The sequence below is a fragment of the Bombyx mandarina genome, chromosome 05 (assembly GCF_030267445.1).
Source record: "Bombyx mandarina strain Sakado chromosome 05, ASM3026744v2".
Taxonomy (NCBI): Eukaryota; Metazoa; Arthropoda; class Insecta; order Lepidoptera; family Bombycidae; genus Bombyx; species Bombyx mandarina.
In genome coordinates, this window is record NC_143212.1 from 15,563,776 (window position 1) to 15,582,733 (window position 18,958).

The following is an 18,958-nucleotide window of genomic DNA, read 5'->3' on the forward strand; positions in this document are numbered from 1 at the left end:
AAAATGTATGGCGGCGATTTTAAATCCTTGTTGAATAACGAGGGAATCCGATCGCATTGGTTCCGCCAATATCTCAATCTGGACAACCTTATTTGTCTAGCTGCAGTAGCATTCACCGATTCGATTTATTAGCCGGTTTTGTATTAATTTGTTCGGTTTATTTTTGAACACAATTGTATGTAAATGTTAGTATTGAATATTAAAACTAAGCGTATAATAAAAAACTTTTTTCTCTGCACAAGCAAACATTATTACAGGCAGAAATACATTGTCTGTTCCATATAAAATATTTCAATATGAATAGCCATCTATTATTATACATACACATAGGGCTTGTTTCAAAAGCTCTCGAAGCCAAACAGTTAATAATATACTTTACCCAACCATAAATATTTTTAATTTGCAAATCTAAGTTGTATTTTAATATTTAAGGAATACACAACCTATCTATACATATAAATAAAATTGGAGTATCAGTTTGTAATATTGAAATAACCGCTTTTTACTACATGTCTATGAATATATAAATTATATTATTATATATATATATATATATTACATATATTAATTTTTTTTTGTCTGTCTGTCTGTTTGTTCCGATTAATCTCTGGAAGGGCTGGACCGATTTTGACGGGACTTTCACTGATAGGTAGTTGATGATATAAGGAGTAACTTAAGCTACTTTTTTAGACTAGCTTCGCCCCGTGGCGTCACCCTCGGTGTGATAATGATCGCGGGACTCGTCAATAATAAATTACAGCTTCCTAAGCGAAGCGGGGGGGGTCGCTAGTCTTAAATAAAAATCCTCAACGAATGCAGTATTTTTTTATTTTTTATTGCTTAGCTGGGTGGATGAGCTCACAGCCCACCTGGTGTTAAGTGGTTACTCGAGCCCATAGACGTATACAACGTAAATGCGCCACCCACCTTGAGATATAAGTTCTAAGGTCTCAAGTATAGTTACAACGGCTGCCCCACCCTTCAAACCGAAACGCATTACTGCTTCACAGCAGAAATAGGCAGGGCGGTGGTACCTACCCGCGCGAACTCACAACAGGTCCTACCACCAGTAATTACGCAAATTATAATTTTACGGGTTTCATTTTTATTACACGATGTTATTCCTTCACCGTGGAAGTCAATCGTGAACATTTGTTGAGTACGTATTTCATTAGAAAAATTGGTACCCGCCTGCGGGATTCGAACACCGATGCATCGCTTCAACACGAATGCACCGAACGTCTTATCCTTTAGGCCACGATGACTTTAGATGTGAGTGAAAAACCAGGGATTCTGTTAATTTTTATGACACGTCCATTTAATTTACGCCAAAAAAATATTAAAAGGGAGCTTTGAGCACATTGAAGTTATTTGTTTTCCTTGTACATAGATAGCTCAAGCTCAGGCCCACCAGATATTAAGCAGTTAACCAATGAATATCAATCACAACGCGAATTCTGTCCAGGTGTTAAGCGGTTACTGGAGCCCATAGACATCTACAACGTAAATGCGCCACACGCCTTGAGATATAGTTCTAAGGTCTCAGTATAGTCACAACGGCTGCCCCACCCTTCAAACCGAAACGCATTACTGCTTCACGGCAGAAATAGGCGGGGCGGTGGTACCTATCCGTGCGGACTCACAAGAGGTCCTACCACCAGTAATTACGCAAATTATAATTTTGCGGGTTTCATTTTTATTACACGATGTTATTCCTTTACCGTGGAAGTCAATCGTGAACATTTGTTGAGTACGTATTTCATTAGAAAAATTGGTACCCGCCTGCGGGATTCGAACACCGGTGCATCGCTTCAACACGAATGCACCGAACGTCTTATCCGTTAGGCCACGACGACCACCAAGGTGAAGGAATATTTTCGATTTTTGTTTTTCATTAATTCAATATAAGAGATGCACTCTTACTTCAATAACACACCATTTATAATTTATATTACAAACATTCGCTTCCTTAAAAAGTTCTGAGGTAACCAAACATATAAAAAAAATACAGTCCAATTGAAAACTTCCTTCTTTTTGAAGTCGGTTAAAAAAGGACACGGTCCGTACCGAGAGCTTGCTTTCAAAGCAAGTTGAAAATAAAATCTAATTGAACCAAATGTGAGTCTTTGACCTCCTGTGCCGAAAGCGCGTGTGTTGATTTACACAATTTGTAAATTCCTTACAGTAAAAACTAGCGACCCGCCCTCGCTTCGCTTCGGAAGCTGTAATTTATTATTGATTTCTCCACTATTTAATGGATGTTATTATACATATACCTAAACCTTCCTCTTCAATCACTCTATCTATTAAAACCGCATCAAAATCCGTTGCGTAAAACCATCCAGCCAAACGGTCCCAAATTATAATTTCAAAGATGTCTTACCTAGACACTTTTTATATTAGTATTTTTTTTTATTAAAACATCTGAGCAACTGATGTTAATTGAACCGTGTTAAAACGAAAAGAAATGGAATGAAGGTGACATCCATAAGTCGGAGTTAGTCATCGAATAATTGAAATATTATTAGAAGTTATTTTTTTGCAATACCATCTTGAATTTTAATTGTGTGTCTGTACGTACACTGGTTTTAAGACCTCTTGTGAGTCCGCACGGGTAGGTACAACCACCCTGCCTATTTCAGCCGTGAAGCGGTAATTGCGTTTCGGTTTGAAGGGTGAGGCAGCCGTTGTAACTATACTGAGACCTTAGAACCCGTATATCAAGTTGGGTGACGCATTTACGTTGTAGATGTCTATGGGCCCCGGTAACCACTAAAAACCAAGTGGACTGTGAGCTCGTCTACTCATCTAGGCAATAAATAATAAAAAAAACATACACTGAAAACTGATAATTTATTGTCTCGTTGATTTTTGGTTCTTTCTCAGAACTACGATTAATCTTTAAATTAAAATTGAACAGAATTCTCAGTGGTAGCTGACGACTTGGATCTACCTCTAGCATTGCTTTTTCTAGATTAATTGGATTAACAAGCTTCTAGTTCACATGTTATTAGTAATTCTCAGAACAGCTATGCGAGAATTAGATAGTGTTTTTAAAATAACTTTTCTTTTCAAATAAATATATAAGTAACATTATTGTTTCTTCTTTAAAATCTTTGAAAACCATGGGTAGAACTGTGGTAAATAGTCGTTATCTTTTGAATTATAAAGGTTCTTTGAACTTCAAGGACAAAACAATCTATGAGGTAATGAGTGGTCCGAATGCATTAATTAAAATAAAGTTGACACAACACAGACACGAAAAGTGTTACACCTCATTGCATTTCATGAAATTATAGAGAACTTTCTTAGATTTTTAAGTTTATTCTTTCGTATTTCGTAATACATTCATGCATATTAAGCACAGACTGCTTGAAATGTGAGATTGAACTTTCATAATGTGTATTGTTTCAATAATATGGTCTCCGCAAAAAGAATATAATTAATAACATTACATAACATGAGACATACAACGGATCGTTTATTTATTGTGAAAGAATTATTCACTGAAACAAAAACAGAATAAGTAAAAACGAAACAGAAATCCGCATAGAACTAAAATTGAAAGTGACCGAATTAAAAATAATAAGTAAAAGGCGAAACACGAGCTGTTTGAAGTGTGTGAAGTAGAGCGTAGGATAATCGTTCAATTACATTAGAAGACTAAAACGCCCGAGTGCTCCATCAACACCGATCGGTTTCCTTTTTTTTTTTTTTTCGTGCCGGGGCCGAACCTCCTACGAGGTCCCCGCGCCTAGGGGGCGCGCAGTGTATGTGGGACTGGTGCGCGACTACAAGACCGCGGGCCCAAGGAATTTTAGGGCCCTACCGCACTAAACGACTCCCCTGCAGGCTTACACCTCTCTGTCCGTGGTCAGAACCCGGTCAGAGTAGGGGGGTTCCCGCGGTCAACACTACAACAGACACGCGGCGCCACCCCGAGGATGCCCGACGTGTTGTCCCGTCCTCCTGGTGCCATCGCCAGGAGCGATTAATGTTAAAATTACAAAAATGAGGGACGACATAAAAGGAACTACTATAGTTGTTGCAAAGCATACATAATACACATAAATTATAGATAAGCAACTCAAGCACTCAACAAAAATGTTTACGGGCGTCGGCCACTAGATGGCTTCGCTTCAATTAGTTTCTGATAAAATTTTATTAATAAATTTTAATCTATTTGTTTATAAACAAATAAATACTTGTATGATTTATTAATTTTTTATTTTCTGTGCTTAGTTATACAATAATTAAAATTTTAACAACGTATAAGTTTAGAGGCATCCGCTACAAGATGTCGCTAGTTTCCATACAAACAAATATTTGTCTTAAATTATCGCCGTTTCAGGGCCCTGGTTGCAAAGTACGACTGCGCGCTGCCCTTAGTTGTGTGAGTGACCTATCTGTATACGCGTCAATGTAGGCGTGAGAGCACGTACGGTTAGCAAACAATATAATATATATTATGAATATGGTATATGGTATACTAGTTATACTACGAATAGATTATGGAGAAGCAAACGTCGATTTTGACAACTAAGGTCTACAGCTGACCTTCGAACTCATGTATCTGAAAATAAATTTTATTATTGCTGGGGGTGGGACGTTTTGTAAGCCGACACGGGTAGGTGGCATCGCCCCGTCTTTTGCTGCTACAAAGCAGTCTAGCTCAGAAGACGCTCTACCAGAATATAGTATTATACAATTGAGACTTCGAACCCCCGCCTCTACGTGGGTGCAGGCTTTCACTTTGTCAATGTCTAGGGGCTCCTAACACCTCAACACTAGATTAAAGCAATAAAAAAACAGACCTTTCGAAGCGTCCCATTGATTACGAAACGTAAACGCTTAAATAAGTTTCCAATTTCCTAATTCAATTAATTGCTCAACTTGATTCAAACAAAGCCTTCGGTGGAAGCTAGTTACAAAACCGGACCGGACCACGGGTCGTTACAGTTATACGAAACTTTGCTTTGTAATTAATTTTGGTTGAACGAGTGCATGCGGGGTCGTTTTTGGAGAGCTTTTACTTTTAATAGAGCTTTTGATTTTCTGATTAAGTTTCTTTAAGTTTTAATTTTAGGATATTAAAATAGCTTTGGTCTTCTTTTTGCTTTATACTGTACGCTAAATGAGGAGCACCCTGAGCAATTGCTTTTTAGTGCCTTCATAGATGCACTCTTCTAATAATAATCACGGTCGATCATGGACGACAACAGTCCCAGGGGCACAGCTCAAGATTAATTTCCAATGCAATAATGGTGATATAACGCAATAATCATTTAGTTCTTTCCATCACACCATCAGCCAGTGGTGCAATTGTCTTTTCTTCGTGAAATCATTACAATCATACATCCCCATAGAGCATTTTTGTTACGAGCTTTTATTAAGTTTCTGTAAAAAAAAAGGTTATTTACATTAAACATTAACTAGTAGGTTAAATTAGTAAGTTAAAGTTCTTGTAACCTTTTCATGGTTGAAAGAAATAAACTTAATTGAAACTTTGCAAAGAGCTGATACCAAAGTTGGAGAAAAAAATTGTTTTAATTAAGAAATAAAAATAGCAATCTAGCTATCTGAATCGAAAGGTGTGACAGCGGCTACTCCAACGCAATTGGAACTTCAATCATTTGTCTTAAGGTAGATATTTCTATTCAGGGTGTGGTATCTAATTTGACAATCTCTTACATGTGGAGCGTGGAATTGACTCTTCCTACTGTCTACCTATGATATAAATAAAAACTATCAATGTGACGAAAAATTTTTTGTAATTTTTATAGTCTATTATTTTATGTATTTTAATCATCAATCATACGAAATGGATCTCAAGTACAAACACTTGGTTGAAAAATTGGATATTCAAGAAAAACAAATAGATTACTTAGAGAGAGAAAACAAAAGGAGAAATTTAGTTTTTTTCGGGATAGAAGAAGAAGAGAGAAGTTACTTCCAGCTTTATACAAAAGTAACTTACATCATAACGATGAACATGAAGTTATCTTGTGAGAAATACGATATAGAGAACATTAAACGTATCGGTAAGAAAGGAAACAAAGTTAGGCCCGTTATAGTAACCCTTACAACACTAGGAAAAAAGATAGAGATCCTGAAGAATAAAAAATCTCTAGCAAGCACGTCATATTATATACAAGAAGAGTATCCCAAAAAAGTTTTGGAGACAAGAAAATCTTTGAAAGTTACAGTGGAAGAACTCAGACAGGAAGGAAAGGCTGCAATCATTAAATACGATAAGTTAATAATTTTAGAGGATAAACTACCAAAACAACATCAACAGTCCAAAAAGAGAATGCTCACACCGTCTCCAGTTACTCAAAATAACACAAAATATAAAAAAAATAGAGAGCAGAATAAGATAAGCAGGTCAGATATAGCTAGTTTCTTCGTTCCACAAACCGACAAGGAGAAGCCCTCTCAGGTAAGCGATTCTAGAAATCATTAGCAACGAGCCCTGCCCTCTTTGACTCTCCCAATCCGGCCAGTCACCGTGGGAGCAGTAGACTGCAACCCTCCAGCTAACTTAAAAGAAAAAAATACATCTCTCAACATTGGCACATTCAACGTTAGATCATTAAGATCAGAACATAGATATGTAGAATTGATATACTCGCTACAGAAAATAAAAATAGACGTATTAGGCTTGGCAGAAGTCAGGAGAATGGGATGCAATATTGAAGAACACGAAGATTATATCTTCTGCTACAAAGGAGAAACGCCAGGCTTGTATGGTGTGGGCTTCTTAGTTAAGAAAGAGCATAAAAACAAGATACTAAGCTTCTCAGGCCTGTCCGAACGCGTGGCTATGCTGCAGATTAAATGTAACAATACGACACTGTCAATAATACAAGCCTACGCCCCTACAGAGAGAGCACCAGAGGAGGATATCAACCTATTCTACGAAACTCTAGAAACAGCGCTAAGCCAGGCAGGCAGACATGTTCTTCTTATCGGCGACTTTAACGCTCAGGTAGGTCAGACAAGCACGAACGATAGTATAGTCATGGGAAAATTCGGATACGGAAAACGAAGCGAGAGAGGGGAAAGGCTTGTGCAATATGCCTTGGAAAACAAACTATCGATCATGAATACATTTTTTAAAGCCAGGAAAAATCGTAAATGGACATGGCTGTCTCCCGATGAAAATACTAAAAATCAAGTAGATTTTATTCTATCGAACGAACCAAAAAAGATAAGGAAGTTAGATGTTCTCAACGCCTTAGGATTTAGATCAGACCATCGCCTAGTCAGAGTTACATACATGCTGAAAAAAGAAAAGGAAAGCAGAACAACATTTAAATCACAACCTAAGCCCCTCAAAACAGAAGAAGATATTAGCTGCTATTTGCAGAACTTAAAAGAAAACATACAAGAATTGAACACACAAAACGACGAACACGACGTACAAACATACTACAATACATTAGAAAATGTTATTAATAAGAGCATGCCATCAAAAAAGAAGGAGCCAAAAGTAGATACTGTTGGAAAAATTCTCAGTAAACATACACTGGATATGCTCAGAAAACGAACAGAACTAGTACAAAAAAAACCAAAAACTGAGGAAATGAAAAAGGAATTAAGTACTTTGTATAAATCAACAAGCAAGGCCATAAAAAAAGATTACCAAAATCATAGAAATAGAATAATAGAGGAGAACCTACATAAATTTAGAAGTTCCAAGAGAGCATACAAACAGCTAACAACACACAAAAACTGGATCCAAACCCTAAAAACAAGCACCAAAGAGACCAAAACTAGAGACAGTGTAATAAATTGTGCTACAGAATTTTTTAAAGTACTATATGGCAGGAAAGTTGACATCTCTTCGAGTTCAATTGCTTATTATTCTAGTAAGGATTGCAAGTATTGTAAAATCGCTTCGGAGAAGGTTGATATAGCACCAATAAGCGGCAAGGAAATTATCAAACACATTAAAAAGATGAAGCAAGACAAAAGCCCAGGACCCGATGGTTTACAAAATGAGGCTATAAAGACTGGTTCTACTTTGTTAGTTCACCCTCTTACTTACTTGTTTAACAAAGTACTCGATACTGGGGAAGTGCCAGAACAGTGGAAAAGATCCGATATAATCTTACTGCTCAAAAAGGGAGATCCAAATGACATAGGCAACTACAGGCCTATTAGCCTCCTTTCGAGTATGTACAAGCTATTCACATCAATTTTACAAAGCAGAATGACTCCAAAAATTGATGAACACCAGCCAATCGAACAAGCAGGTTTCCGTTCGGGTTTTTCCACAATAGATCATATACATGTTATACAACAAGTTATAGAGAAATATAAAGAGTTCAATAGACCACTGTACATAGCTTTCATCGACTATGCTAAAGCCTTCGATACAATCGTACATAATTTCATATGGAAAGCCCTAGATAAATGTCACGTTCATGATAATAACATAAAAATATTAAAAAACATCTATGATGGAAGTATCAGCAGAGTCAAACTGGAAAAACGGGGAGAGGACATAAAAATCTGCCGAGGAGTAAGACAGGGTGATCCTTTGTCACCTAAGCTGTTTATAGCAGTACTACAGCTTATCTTTGAAAATGTACACTGGCCATCGAACGGAATCAAAGTAAATGGGAAGCGACTTACACATTTGAGATTTGCTGATGATATCGTTCTCTTCGCTGAAACAAACGAAAAACTCGAAAAAATGATAAATATTTTAAGCGAGGAAAGCGAAAAAGTCGGTCTCAAAATGAACCAAGACAAAACCAAAGTAATGACAAACAGTAGTACTGATAGAATCAGCTTGTATGGAAAACCGTTAGAGTACGTAAACAGCTATATATATCTCGGAAAATTAATTTCATTTAAAGACAACAACGATGAAGAAGAAGTCGAACGCCGAATCAATATAACTTGGAGAAAATTCTGGAGCTTAAAGGAAATTCTAAAAGGGTCCTTCCCTCTTCACCTGAAAAAGACTGTGATGGATACCTGTATTCTTCCGACTCTCTTATATGGGTGCCAAACATGGACTTACAACACAAAAATAAAAACAAAATTAGCGACTTGTCAGAAAGCGATGGAAAGAAGCATATTGAATATAAGAAAAATACAAAGGATAAGAAGCGAATACATTAGAGAAAAAACAAAGCTGATAGATGCTCTCAGGTACGCTCTGACACAAAAGTGGCGCTGGGCAGGACATCTTGCGAGATATACGGATAAAAGATGGACATTAGAAATTACAACATGGGAAGGACCAGCGGGCAAAAGAAGAAGAGGACGACCAAGAAGCAGATGGATCGACGAAATAATAGCAGCAACTGGAAAAGAATGGAGAAACAAAGCCAAGGATAGGGAAGAGTGGAGAAAGCTGGAGGAGGCCTATACCCGAATGGGGTTCCAAGCACAAGTTTATATTTAATTTTGTAATTTTTATTTGATAAGGTGTTTTTTTTCTTTTTTTCTTTTTTTCTATTTGTGTTTTGGAAATAAAATGGGCTTATTATTATTATTATAATCATCAATCTAAGAAAAACGACTCCAGATGAAATCAGAGTTCTGCGTTAGCTTTTATTCACTTAGACCTAATAAAACTAACCTAACTTTGTGAAGAATTTTACATGCGAAGTTTCCCAAATTCTTTTAAGCAAACCTTTTCTTGACAATCGTGAGCACAGAGAAAAGTAAAAAGTAACCAAGTCCGTAGATCCTTTCTCAATTGATGAAGATTTTTAAACGCAATAACAAATTAATTATTTAACAGATTGCTATTTAACGAATTCTTTCCACGGTTTTAATTTTAGTGAGAATATAGGTGAGCACCCTATATTTATTTGTTGTGTGCAACCATAATTTAAATATGATAAAACACTTAGTAGACAATAAGAAACTCCAACAGAACTATTCCAATAGACAAATTGAACTCTTCCCTTCTACGGCACAACGCACAAATTGGCGATACAGAATAATGACGTGGAGCCTTTTCCAATAAATCTGTAAATCCTGACAGCACTCCGGTAATAGACCCTCGGAAATTCGATAACCATTTCAGGATTAGTTACTTAATCCTGACGATTATTGTGGAATATTATATTCAAATCCCTTAAAGGTAATTAAAATTTGATATAATATGACAGATCATAATGTAAGTATAAAAAAAACTTTTCTACTGGTTATAGGAGCTCTTGTGAGTCCGCGCGGGTATGTGCCACCACCCTGCCTATTTCTGCCGTGAAGCAGTAATGCGTTTCGGTTTGAAGGGTGGGGCAGCCGTTGTAACTATACTTGAGACCTTAGAACTTATGTCTCAAGGTGGGTGGCGCATTTACGTTGTAGATGTCTATGGGCTCCAGTAACCACTTAACACCAGGTGGGCTGTGAGCTCGTCCACCCATAAAAGTAATAAAAATAAATAAAAAGACTTTATTGTTTAACATGAATTTTAAAATTGTAACGTTAAAACTTTAACCGGAATCCTTCTTGTGTAATTTTCTCATTGTTTTTCTTAGTTTTTATTGAAAAGACATTATTGTTGTGAAATACAATTGAAATATAAAATACGATATTTTTAGATTTATGTCTAACTCGCGACCCACCCTCGCTTCGCTTCGGAAACATTAAATTTTATTATTGATAGCTGAGTCCCGTGATATAACCCGCGGCTATTGTAGTACCGCGGGTAACGCCGCGAGGGGAAGCTATTCTAAATAAATAGCTTAAATTACTCCTTATATCATCAGCTACATATCAGTGAAAGTCCCGTCAAAATCAGTCCAGCCGTTCCAGAGATTAGCCGGAACAAACAGACAGACAGACAGACAGACGGACAGACAAAAACTGTAAAAAATGTTATTTTGGTGTATGTACCGTATATATAGGTATATTCATATGCATGTAGTAAAAAGCGGCTATTTCAATATTACAAATAGACGCACCAATTTTATTTATATGTATAGATAATATGGTATTTACATCTTTTAACTTATACGAATATGTAATATAAAAAAAAGCTCAAAGTGTATTACGTCAAACATTTTCCTTTTGGAAACGTTACCGATATTATTCAAATCATAAAATCAAATCACCGGCAATATATCGTATCGTATAATAGAAAAAAGTTCTCATGTCACATTAATGTACAATTGAAAAGGCAAAATATGAATCATGAGGTTAAGCTTTATATAATCTTCTATATATATAAAAATGAATTGCTGTTCGTTAGTCTCGCTAAAACTCAAGAACGGCTGGACCGATTTGGCTAATTTTAGTCTTGAATTATTTGTGGAAGTCCAGGGAAGGTTTAAAAAGTGAGAAAATATAAAAAAGCTCGGAATTATATAAAAACAAACAATTTTGTTTTTCCTTTGGTGTGTCCCCCGTCGGACGATTCCTTTGTTTGTTCTAAGTTTATTTTATACAAAAGTTTAGGTCTTTTACTTCTCGATTCAGGCACTACGAAGTCTGCCGGGTCAGTTAGTATTCAATAAAATCCATTATAGTTAATATCGAATAAAGATTTTATTATTTACTTTTCTTGCGCTGAGAGAAACGTTGTTTTAATGGAGTTGTTCTCTAAGCTTAAAGTTTTACAGCTTTTTCCATTTCAAACTTATTTAAGACACACTACGATGCCATTGATACCAATTCAATTACGAATATTTTATACGCAGTGGTGTGGCAAGATTGGCAAGTTCACGTGACGTCCACGTCAGCAGAGGCGGGAGGCCCGGCACTCCTCACCTGCACCACTCCAGGCCCGATGAAGGATCACGCGTCGGTAGCCGCCTGGTACAGAGACGACGAAGTTCTGCCATCTTCAGATCACCTTTGTAAGTTTATTGGCAATAAATTACACAGAAACAGGTGGGCCTATTTCTGCCATGAAGAAGGGTGGAGCAGTCGCTGTACTGTAAAAACTGAGATGTTGAAATTCATGTCTCAAAAGTTATTTATTTATTTATTTTTTATTGCATCGATGCGTGGACTAGCTCACAGTCCACCTGGTGTTAAGCGGTTACTGGAGCCCATGGACATCTACAACGCAAATGCCGCCACCTACCTTGAGATATAAGTTCTAAGGTCTCAAGTATAGTTAAAACGGCTGCTCCACCCTTCAAATCGAAACGCATTACTGTTTACAGCAGAAATAGGGATGGCATTTACGTTGTAGATGTTCATGGGCTCTGGTAATTATTTGACACTAGATGGGCCGTGAACTCCTCCACCCATCTAAGCAATAACAAAAAAAGGTTAATATTTTACTGTTTGGGCGTATTAAGTCCGCACGGACAGATATCAGAATCTAGTCTGTTTCTGTCACAAGAGTATAGTGAGACTGTTGCTATACAATACAACTGAGACTCTAACCTTATATTTCAAGGCGGATGACACAAAGAACAGCTGCAAATAACGCTTATTTGAAATTTTAAACGAATGCTCAATCATTTAATTAATTTCAAATGATCCAACTAATAAGTCTTTTGTAGTATTTAAATAATAGTAATAATAATAATAATTGCCCCTCATAATAACATACCGTCAACATAAATTTTCCTTACTACACGCTGCATTCACTTGTTTTAGGCCCGTGGATGTGGTTCAGACTAACCAAAGTGCTAAGAAAAGATTACCTTTCCCAAAAAAAAATATAATAATTTATTTATTTCTCTCTTAAAGGCATAGTACAAATACAAATAGAAATTAATCTTATAATTTATTTTGTAAGCCTTTGAAAGAGCTAAAGTCTGTACATACTAGGTTCAAAGACCTGTATTACTGATCTCCAAGCTCCCTCCTTCTTAAGACAGATTAGGTTAGGTTAAGTCGTGAATAGATGCTGCGTACAAGTGTTGAGAGATCATTAGGTGTTTTCATGTATACTAATATTATAAAGCTGAAGAGTTTGTTTGTTTGGACGCGCTAATCTCAGGAACTACTGGTCCGATTTGAAAAAATATTTCAGTCATAGCTATCCCATTCATTGAGGAAGGCTATATGCTATATAACATCACGCTAAGACCAATACAAGCGGAGCACCAATAAATAATGTTACAAAATCGGGGTTATTTTTACCTTTTGAGAGCTTCTGCAGCGCAGGAGCGGTTAGAGTTTCGCTAAAATAATGTATGACAGAATTGTTCCCCTATAAAAGATCTAAAAAAGGTCCGAGACAGCATATGTCTATATGTTAAGGTTGGCTCACTATAATGTTTTTTATGCTTACCAAATTTGTTCTAAAACAAAGCATTATTTATGAACTATTACACGCGACCGGAATCGCGAGCTAAAGTTAGTAATTTAATAAAGTTATTAACATAAAGTGTTATTCTAAGTATTCCGTTGATTCGTCTCGTCGATCAAGTCGTGCTTACAGCCGGTCCCACGCTGCTCGTGGATGAAGGTTGGAAGATGATAGTGCGTTCCGTCCGCTTGGAAGACTCCCGAGCCAAATATTCCTGTTCAGTTCTGGACTCGCTGACGGGAGAACGAAAACGGAGTAACCCTATCAATATTGAAGTATCTCGTGAGTATCTAGTTTTTTCACCCTCAGACACAGCCCACTGAGTTTCTCGCTGGATCTTCTCAGTGTGTCGAGTTTCCAATGCGGTGATAGATTCTGGGAAGCACGGCTCTTGCTAGGGTTCGTGTTAGCAACGCCGTCAGGTTTGAGCCCCGTGAGCTCACCTACTAGTTAAGGTTACGCTGAAATAGCCTCTCAAGGCTCTCAGCTTAGGAAGGACAAAAAAATAGTTTTATTTTGGTATACAGAAAGATAAACGCTGGACTTTTAATTGACAAAAACGCAGAGCAATAAGTTTCGTTTTTCAAAAAACACACTGGTAGAGAGCAAGCCTGTGATAATTCAAGGTAGGTAGTGCTGTCCTATGACGTGAAACAGTCGTACCTCTCAGTCTCAATGTCATTGTCATCAAACTTCAAAAAGCTGCATTCACATCGTAATGTTCACGGGCCCCGATAACACATAACGCTACGAGGACAATTAGTTGTTAGAACAGAAAATTATAATAAAATCTCTCTTGTTACCATCGCATTACGACTTATGGCCTACTCGATATCAATAAGTGGTCAGTGACGCATAACGAAAAAAAAAATTAAAAATAATAATAAAAAAGCCCTTTATTCCATGCAATAAAATTTCTTTTTAGTATATTAAAAAAATGCGACCAGGGTGACGTGCATCTTTGACATCAAAATTTCCGGATTGAAAACGCTCACCAAATTTGTGCTACTCTCACAGGCACTGCACTAGGTCCATAAACATGGTTTTTTTTTTTTGCGGCTTGCGTTGCCTTTTTACCTTTTTTGTAGTAAAATTTTAAAATGTATCGAATTTATTCATTAGATTCACCAATCTTGACAGTACGAAAAACAGATAAAAATCACACAATTTCCTAATTTGAATTTGGAATTATCTTCTTTAAAATTTAAACTTTTAATGATACCAAAACCAGCCAAATACAAATAATATAGCCAAAAAGATTTTATTACAACGTCATAAATATACTATAATGCGAAAAGATTTTTCCCAAACCTATTAATTATGTTATATGCATAGACCCCTCTCAGGTGAAGGCCTCCTCCAAAGATTTCCATTTTGTTTTGTCTCATAGAAGAAAAAGTTACTCATAGAAACAAGTAATTCCAATTCCATACAGTCAAGCCCGTATCTAGATAATAAAAGAAAAAGTTAAAAACTATCAAATTCATTTTTTTCTACAGCAGTCACCGTGTCTTCAGCTCCTCGCGCCGTTTCGCATGGTCAGTGGGAAGCCAGCGTGCGAAGGGGCGGCGACGTAGTCCTACCGTGTATGGTGCATGCGAACCCGCCACCAACGATCACGTAAGTATTTTTCTATTAGAGTAAAGAGGCAAACCAGCATAAAGTGCACTCTGTATGAAGCGGCCGAAGCGTTGAGTGGTTGGGTGGACGAGCCCACAGCCCACCTGGTGCTAATTGGTTGCTGGAGCCCATAGACATCTACAACGTAAATGCGCCACCCACCTTGAGATATAAGTTCTAAGGTCTCAGTATAGTTGTTACAACGGCTGCCCTACCCTTCAAAGCAAACGCATTTCTGCTTCACGGCAAAAATAGGCAAGGTGGTGGTACTTACCCGCGCGGACTCACAAGAGGTCCTACCACCAGTAATAAGGCAAGTAATGGCAAGGCGTTATTTATAATCTATAAAATTTGAATGGCCATGCCGTATATACACCAATCACTAGAAACCTTATCATTCAAGTATCCGTGCAAAGATCTCACTAAATTTATGAACCGAAAATAAACACGAGATAAAAACAAATTTGAAAATATTCAAACCCACAGGGCTTACGCAAAGCTGATTAATTTACTGTATTATAATGAACATACCCCGTTAAATAACACCAACGCGTACCAAAAACAATGTAATATATTAGGTTGTTTTCCTAACAAACATAACATAATGTTTGTTTTATAGAGTGTTCTATTTTTGTTAGGGGAGAAGTTTCGATTTGTGTTTTTTCTCATGTGTTAGTGTTGAGTTTCTCATATCATGTTTTGGAGTGTTCAAGGGAATATTCTTGTGTTTTTTGTTTTTCAATTAATTAGAAAAAACGGCACTTTTATAATTTTAAGTAATCAGTGCGATTTGTTTGATTAGATTTTTGTTTCGTGGGGTCATTATGTCAATGAAATTATTTAAATTATTTAAGAGAGCATTTAAGGATGGACTGCACTGGCATTATGATACCTATTAGCCCTGGTGATCATTTCATGTCAAGCCATGAGCTCATCTTCATCTATAATAATAACAAAAAACATATACATATTTCAGTGCATATTTCGAATCTGCTCTGTTCAAAGCACGAGAAAACCTAAGGATTCTTTAATAATTGCAGATGCAAAATAATTATGAATAGAATTTCACAATAGGCTTACTAAAATTGCCATGAAATTACTGAGTATCTTAATTCCAAACATTTCAATGGATATACAAAACGAATTAATTATTTATTGTAGGCTTTAGTGATAGTACGTGACATGTCTATTAATGCTTAGTTTACACAGCACACACTCAAACGCCAGACTCAAGGCATACAAGCAAATCCATGTGATGGTGGTAATTGGTCATTAAAATCAGCAATACCAGGGACAAAGGCAATCCGCTATCGCTTATACTATACCGAATCTACTCATAAGTCCTTCGCTCAAACATTGTTCTTTGTGCCGTAAAATCTCCGGTTCACTGTGCTTGATATCATCAAAAGGTCAATATATCGATTTCGAGCCTTTCTTAGATGTGCCGAGTTTAATAGTACTAACTCATTGATCCGAAGTTATCTCGTCTGTTCGACTAATTGGGTACTATCTGATAGACAGACGGGGATTTAGGTTCGGGATGTGTAAAACTGGAACGCAGCAAAACGTGACTATCAAACAAGTAATTCTAGAATCACATAGAATATTATATATGGTATATAGATTTGAATATAGAGAACATGTACTGAAATGAATGATAATTACGGCAAAGAAAAAATTCTAATAATCTAAAACCTCAAGGGGCTACTGGTTTAACTGGTAGCTGAACTTACAGAGCTCAGTCTGAGAGATTTTGCTAAGATTACGCATAGCAGTCTGTTAGCTATTTCAAAGGATAAAAAAACATCAGAGGGGAAGAAATAATTGTGGAAAAAAATATTTTTGATCTTGATCTATCTGGGCTAGATTGGCACTTTTAAATCTTTATAAATTTTCTACAGATTCGGAATGAGATTTCACTAATCCATAGAATCTGCAAGAATCTCAGGACTTGCTCTGTAATAAAGGAAAATATATCATTGCTTTCAACCTTTAGGACAATGAGAAGATGTTGTGAAAATAGAGATAATAATGAAAAATAATAGGAAGTAACTCAAAATAATTATAGAAAAGTAATAAAAAAAAGTATTTAAAAAAATCTCAAAATATTATTAAGGTATTTAAACATACTCGTATACCTGTACAACAACAACAAACAAACAAACATTGAAACAAAATTACATAATAAAATTCATCATACATTTTTGTGCTATTTTGTAATTATGTAACCTAATGTTAATTCCTTTAGAGATCGCAATACAATTTTATATTGAAATTCTTTACACGTGACAAGTTTCAATTAAACTTTATGGAATTAACAAACCACCGACAAAATCCCAAAACCGTCCCTGTTTAATGGAGCTAATGTAAGTGCGTTAGGGCCGACCAAATGTTACCCCTGAGTGTTGTTGGGGCAACCATGAAATGTGGGCATATGCGTGTTCAAGGAAAAAAACTTAAGACAGTCAATTCGATGCTACGACGGACTTTTGTTTCAAATAGGGTTGCCTCTGCAGACTCGTTTTGATTGAACTATTCTTTGGGTCTCGTGATGAAGGAACTAGGTCAAATAAATCGTTGTGTTGCTTATGTGAATTCAGTTCGCTCGTTATTGGCAGTTGTTGTTACGGTACAAACTAATTTAATTTTAAAACTATGAAGCTATGAGATTAGAACTATGAAATTAGAAACCAGGTAGGCAGCGGCTTGAGGTAGGCAGCGGCTTGGCTCTGCCCCTGGCATTTCTGAAGTCCATGGGCGACGGTAACCACTCACCATCAGGTGGGCCGTGTGCTTGTCTGCCTACAAGGGGAATAAAAAAACCAGAACTAGAATTAGCCATAAACAAAACATAAAACAGAATTAGGTTTTCAGAAAAACCTTGGTGTTCCTTAGTGATCAATATTTTTTATTTATTTCACGAATATTAACTGTATCTCTTTATATAGGCATGACGATGATCATCGTAATCATCAATTCTTCTTCTTCTTCTTCGTCGCTTCCTCATTACTGAGGGTCGTAACCACCTTGGTCTAGTTTTAGCACCAGCTTCCTCCAATGTTGCCTGCATTCGGCCTGCTTAATGGCGCCCGGGACGCTGGTGTTTGTGGCCTCCTTGACAATGACCGTCCACCTGGTTGGCAATATTCCTCGACTTATATTAATAAAATTAATCATCAATACAAACAATAAAACAATAGAAACCAATGTTGAAACAGCACGAACAAAAATAAAATATGAAAAGGCCTTAACTAAAGAAGAGGAATAAAATGAAAATCAACGATTTTTAGAATTATTTTCTCTCAGTCTATCTATTCGCGCCCATCCTCGTAAAGACTGAATGAATATTAATGTAATTTTCATTGGTAGTCCAGGCTTAATTTGTTTCATTAAAACTAGATGGTACCAAAAAAAAACCGACCGAATGGAATTGAATTTGAATCTTATAAAATATAAATTACTTATTTTAATAATAAATTATTAATCTTTTTACATAATAATACATTGAAACTTTAAGGCTATTCGTACTTTTTTTTTTGGGGTGATGGATGGACGAGCTCCCTTCCCACCTGGTGTTAGTTGGTTACCGGTACCCATATACATCTCAACGCAAATGTCGCCACCCACCTTGATATTTGAGTTCTAAGGTCTCAGTATAGTTACAACGGCTGCTCCACCCTTCAAACTGAAACGCATTACTGCTTCGCGGCAGATATAGGCATAGTGTTGACCGTGGTAAGCCCCCTACCTCATCCGGGTTCTGGCCTCGGAGGGGATCGGACGTCGGGTGTAAGAGTGCAGGGGAGTCGTTTAGTGGGTGGGGCCTAAAATCCTTGGGCCGGCAATCTGCTTTCAACATCTGCAGATCATTGAGTCTCACATACCCCGCGCGCCCCTTATGCGCGGGGACCTCGCAGGAGGTTCGGGCCCGGCCCGAAAAAAAAAAAAAGGGTGGTGCAGTGCGGAGTCACAAGAGATCCACCACCAGTAAAAAAATATTATTTGTCGCGATATAAAGTACACTTAGCACGAGCGAAGCTACCGGCGGATAGATATTATTATTCACTAACAAAGATATTAAATGCACGTGTGTATATT

At 36.9% G+C, this 18,958-nt stretch overlaps 1 protein-coding gene across 7 annotated transcripts in view; it reads left to right on the forward strand.

The window, feature by feature from the left end:
• The window catches only part of Dscam3 (Down syndrome cell adhesion molecule 3), a 319,922-nt gene that overhangs the window by 89,950 nt on the left and 211,014 nt on the right, over positions 1-18,958 (forward strand). For 6 of the 7 annotated variants that reach the window (XR_016323179.1, XR_016323178.1, XM_089727911.1 and 3 more), the window contains exons 5-7: positions 11,670-11,828; positions 13,373-13,522; positions 14,740-14,860. Coding sequence is in view for 5 of the 7 variants with exons in the window: in XM_089727911.1 (XP_089584037.1) it covers positions 11,670-11,828; positions 13,373-13,522; positions 14,740-14,860 (430 nt within the window). In the remaining 2 variants the exon portion in view is untranslated. The remainder of the gene's footprint in view (positions 1-11,669; positions 11,829-13,372; positions 13,523-14,739; positions 14,861-18,958) is intronic. The other variant, XM_089727910.1, reaches the window with a different exon arrangement.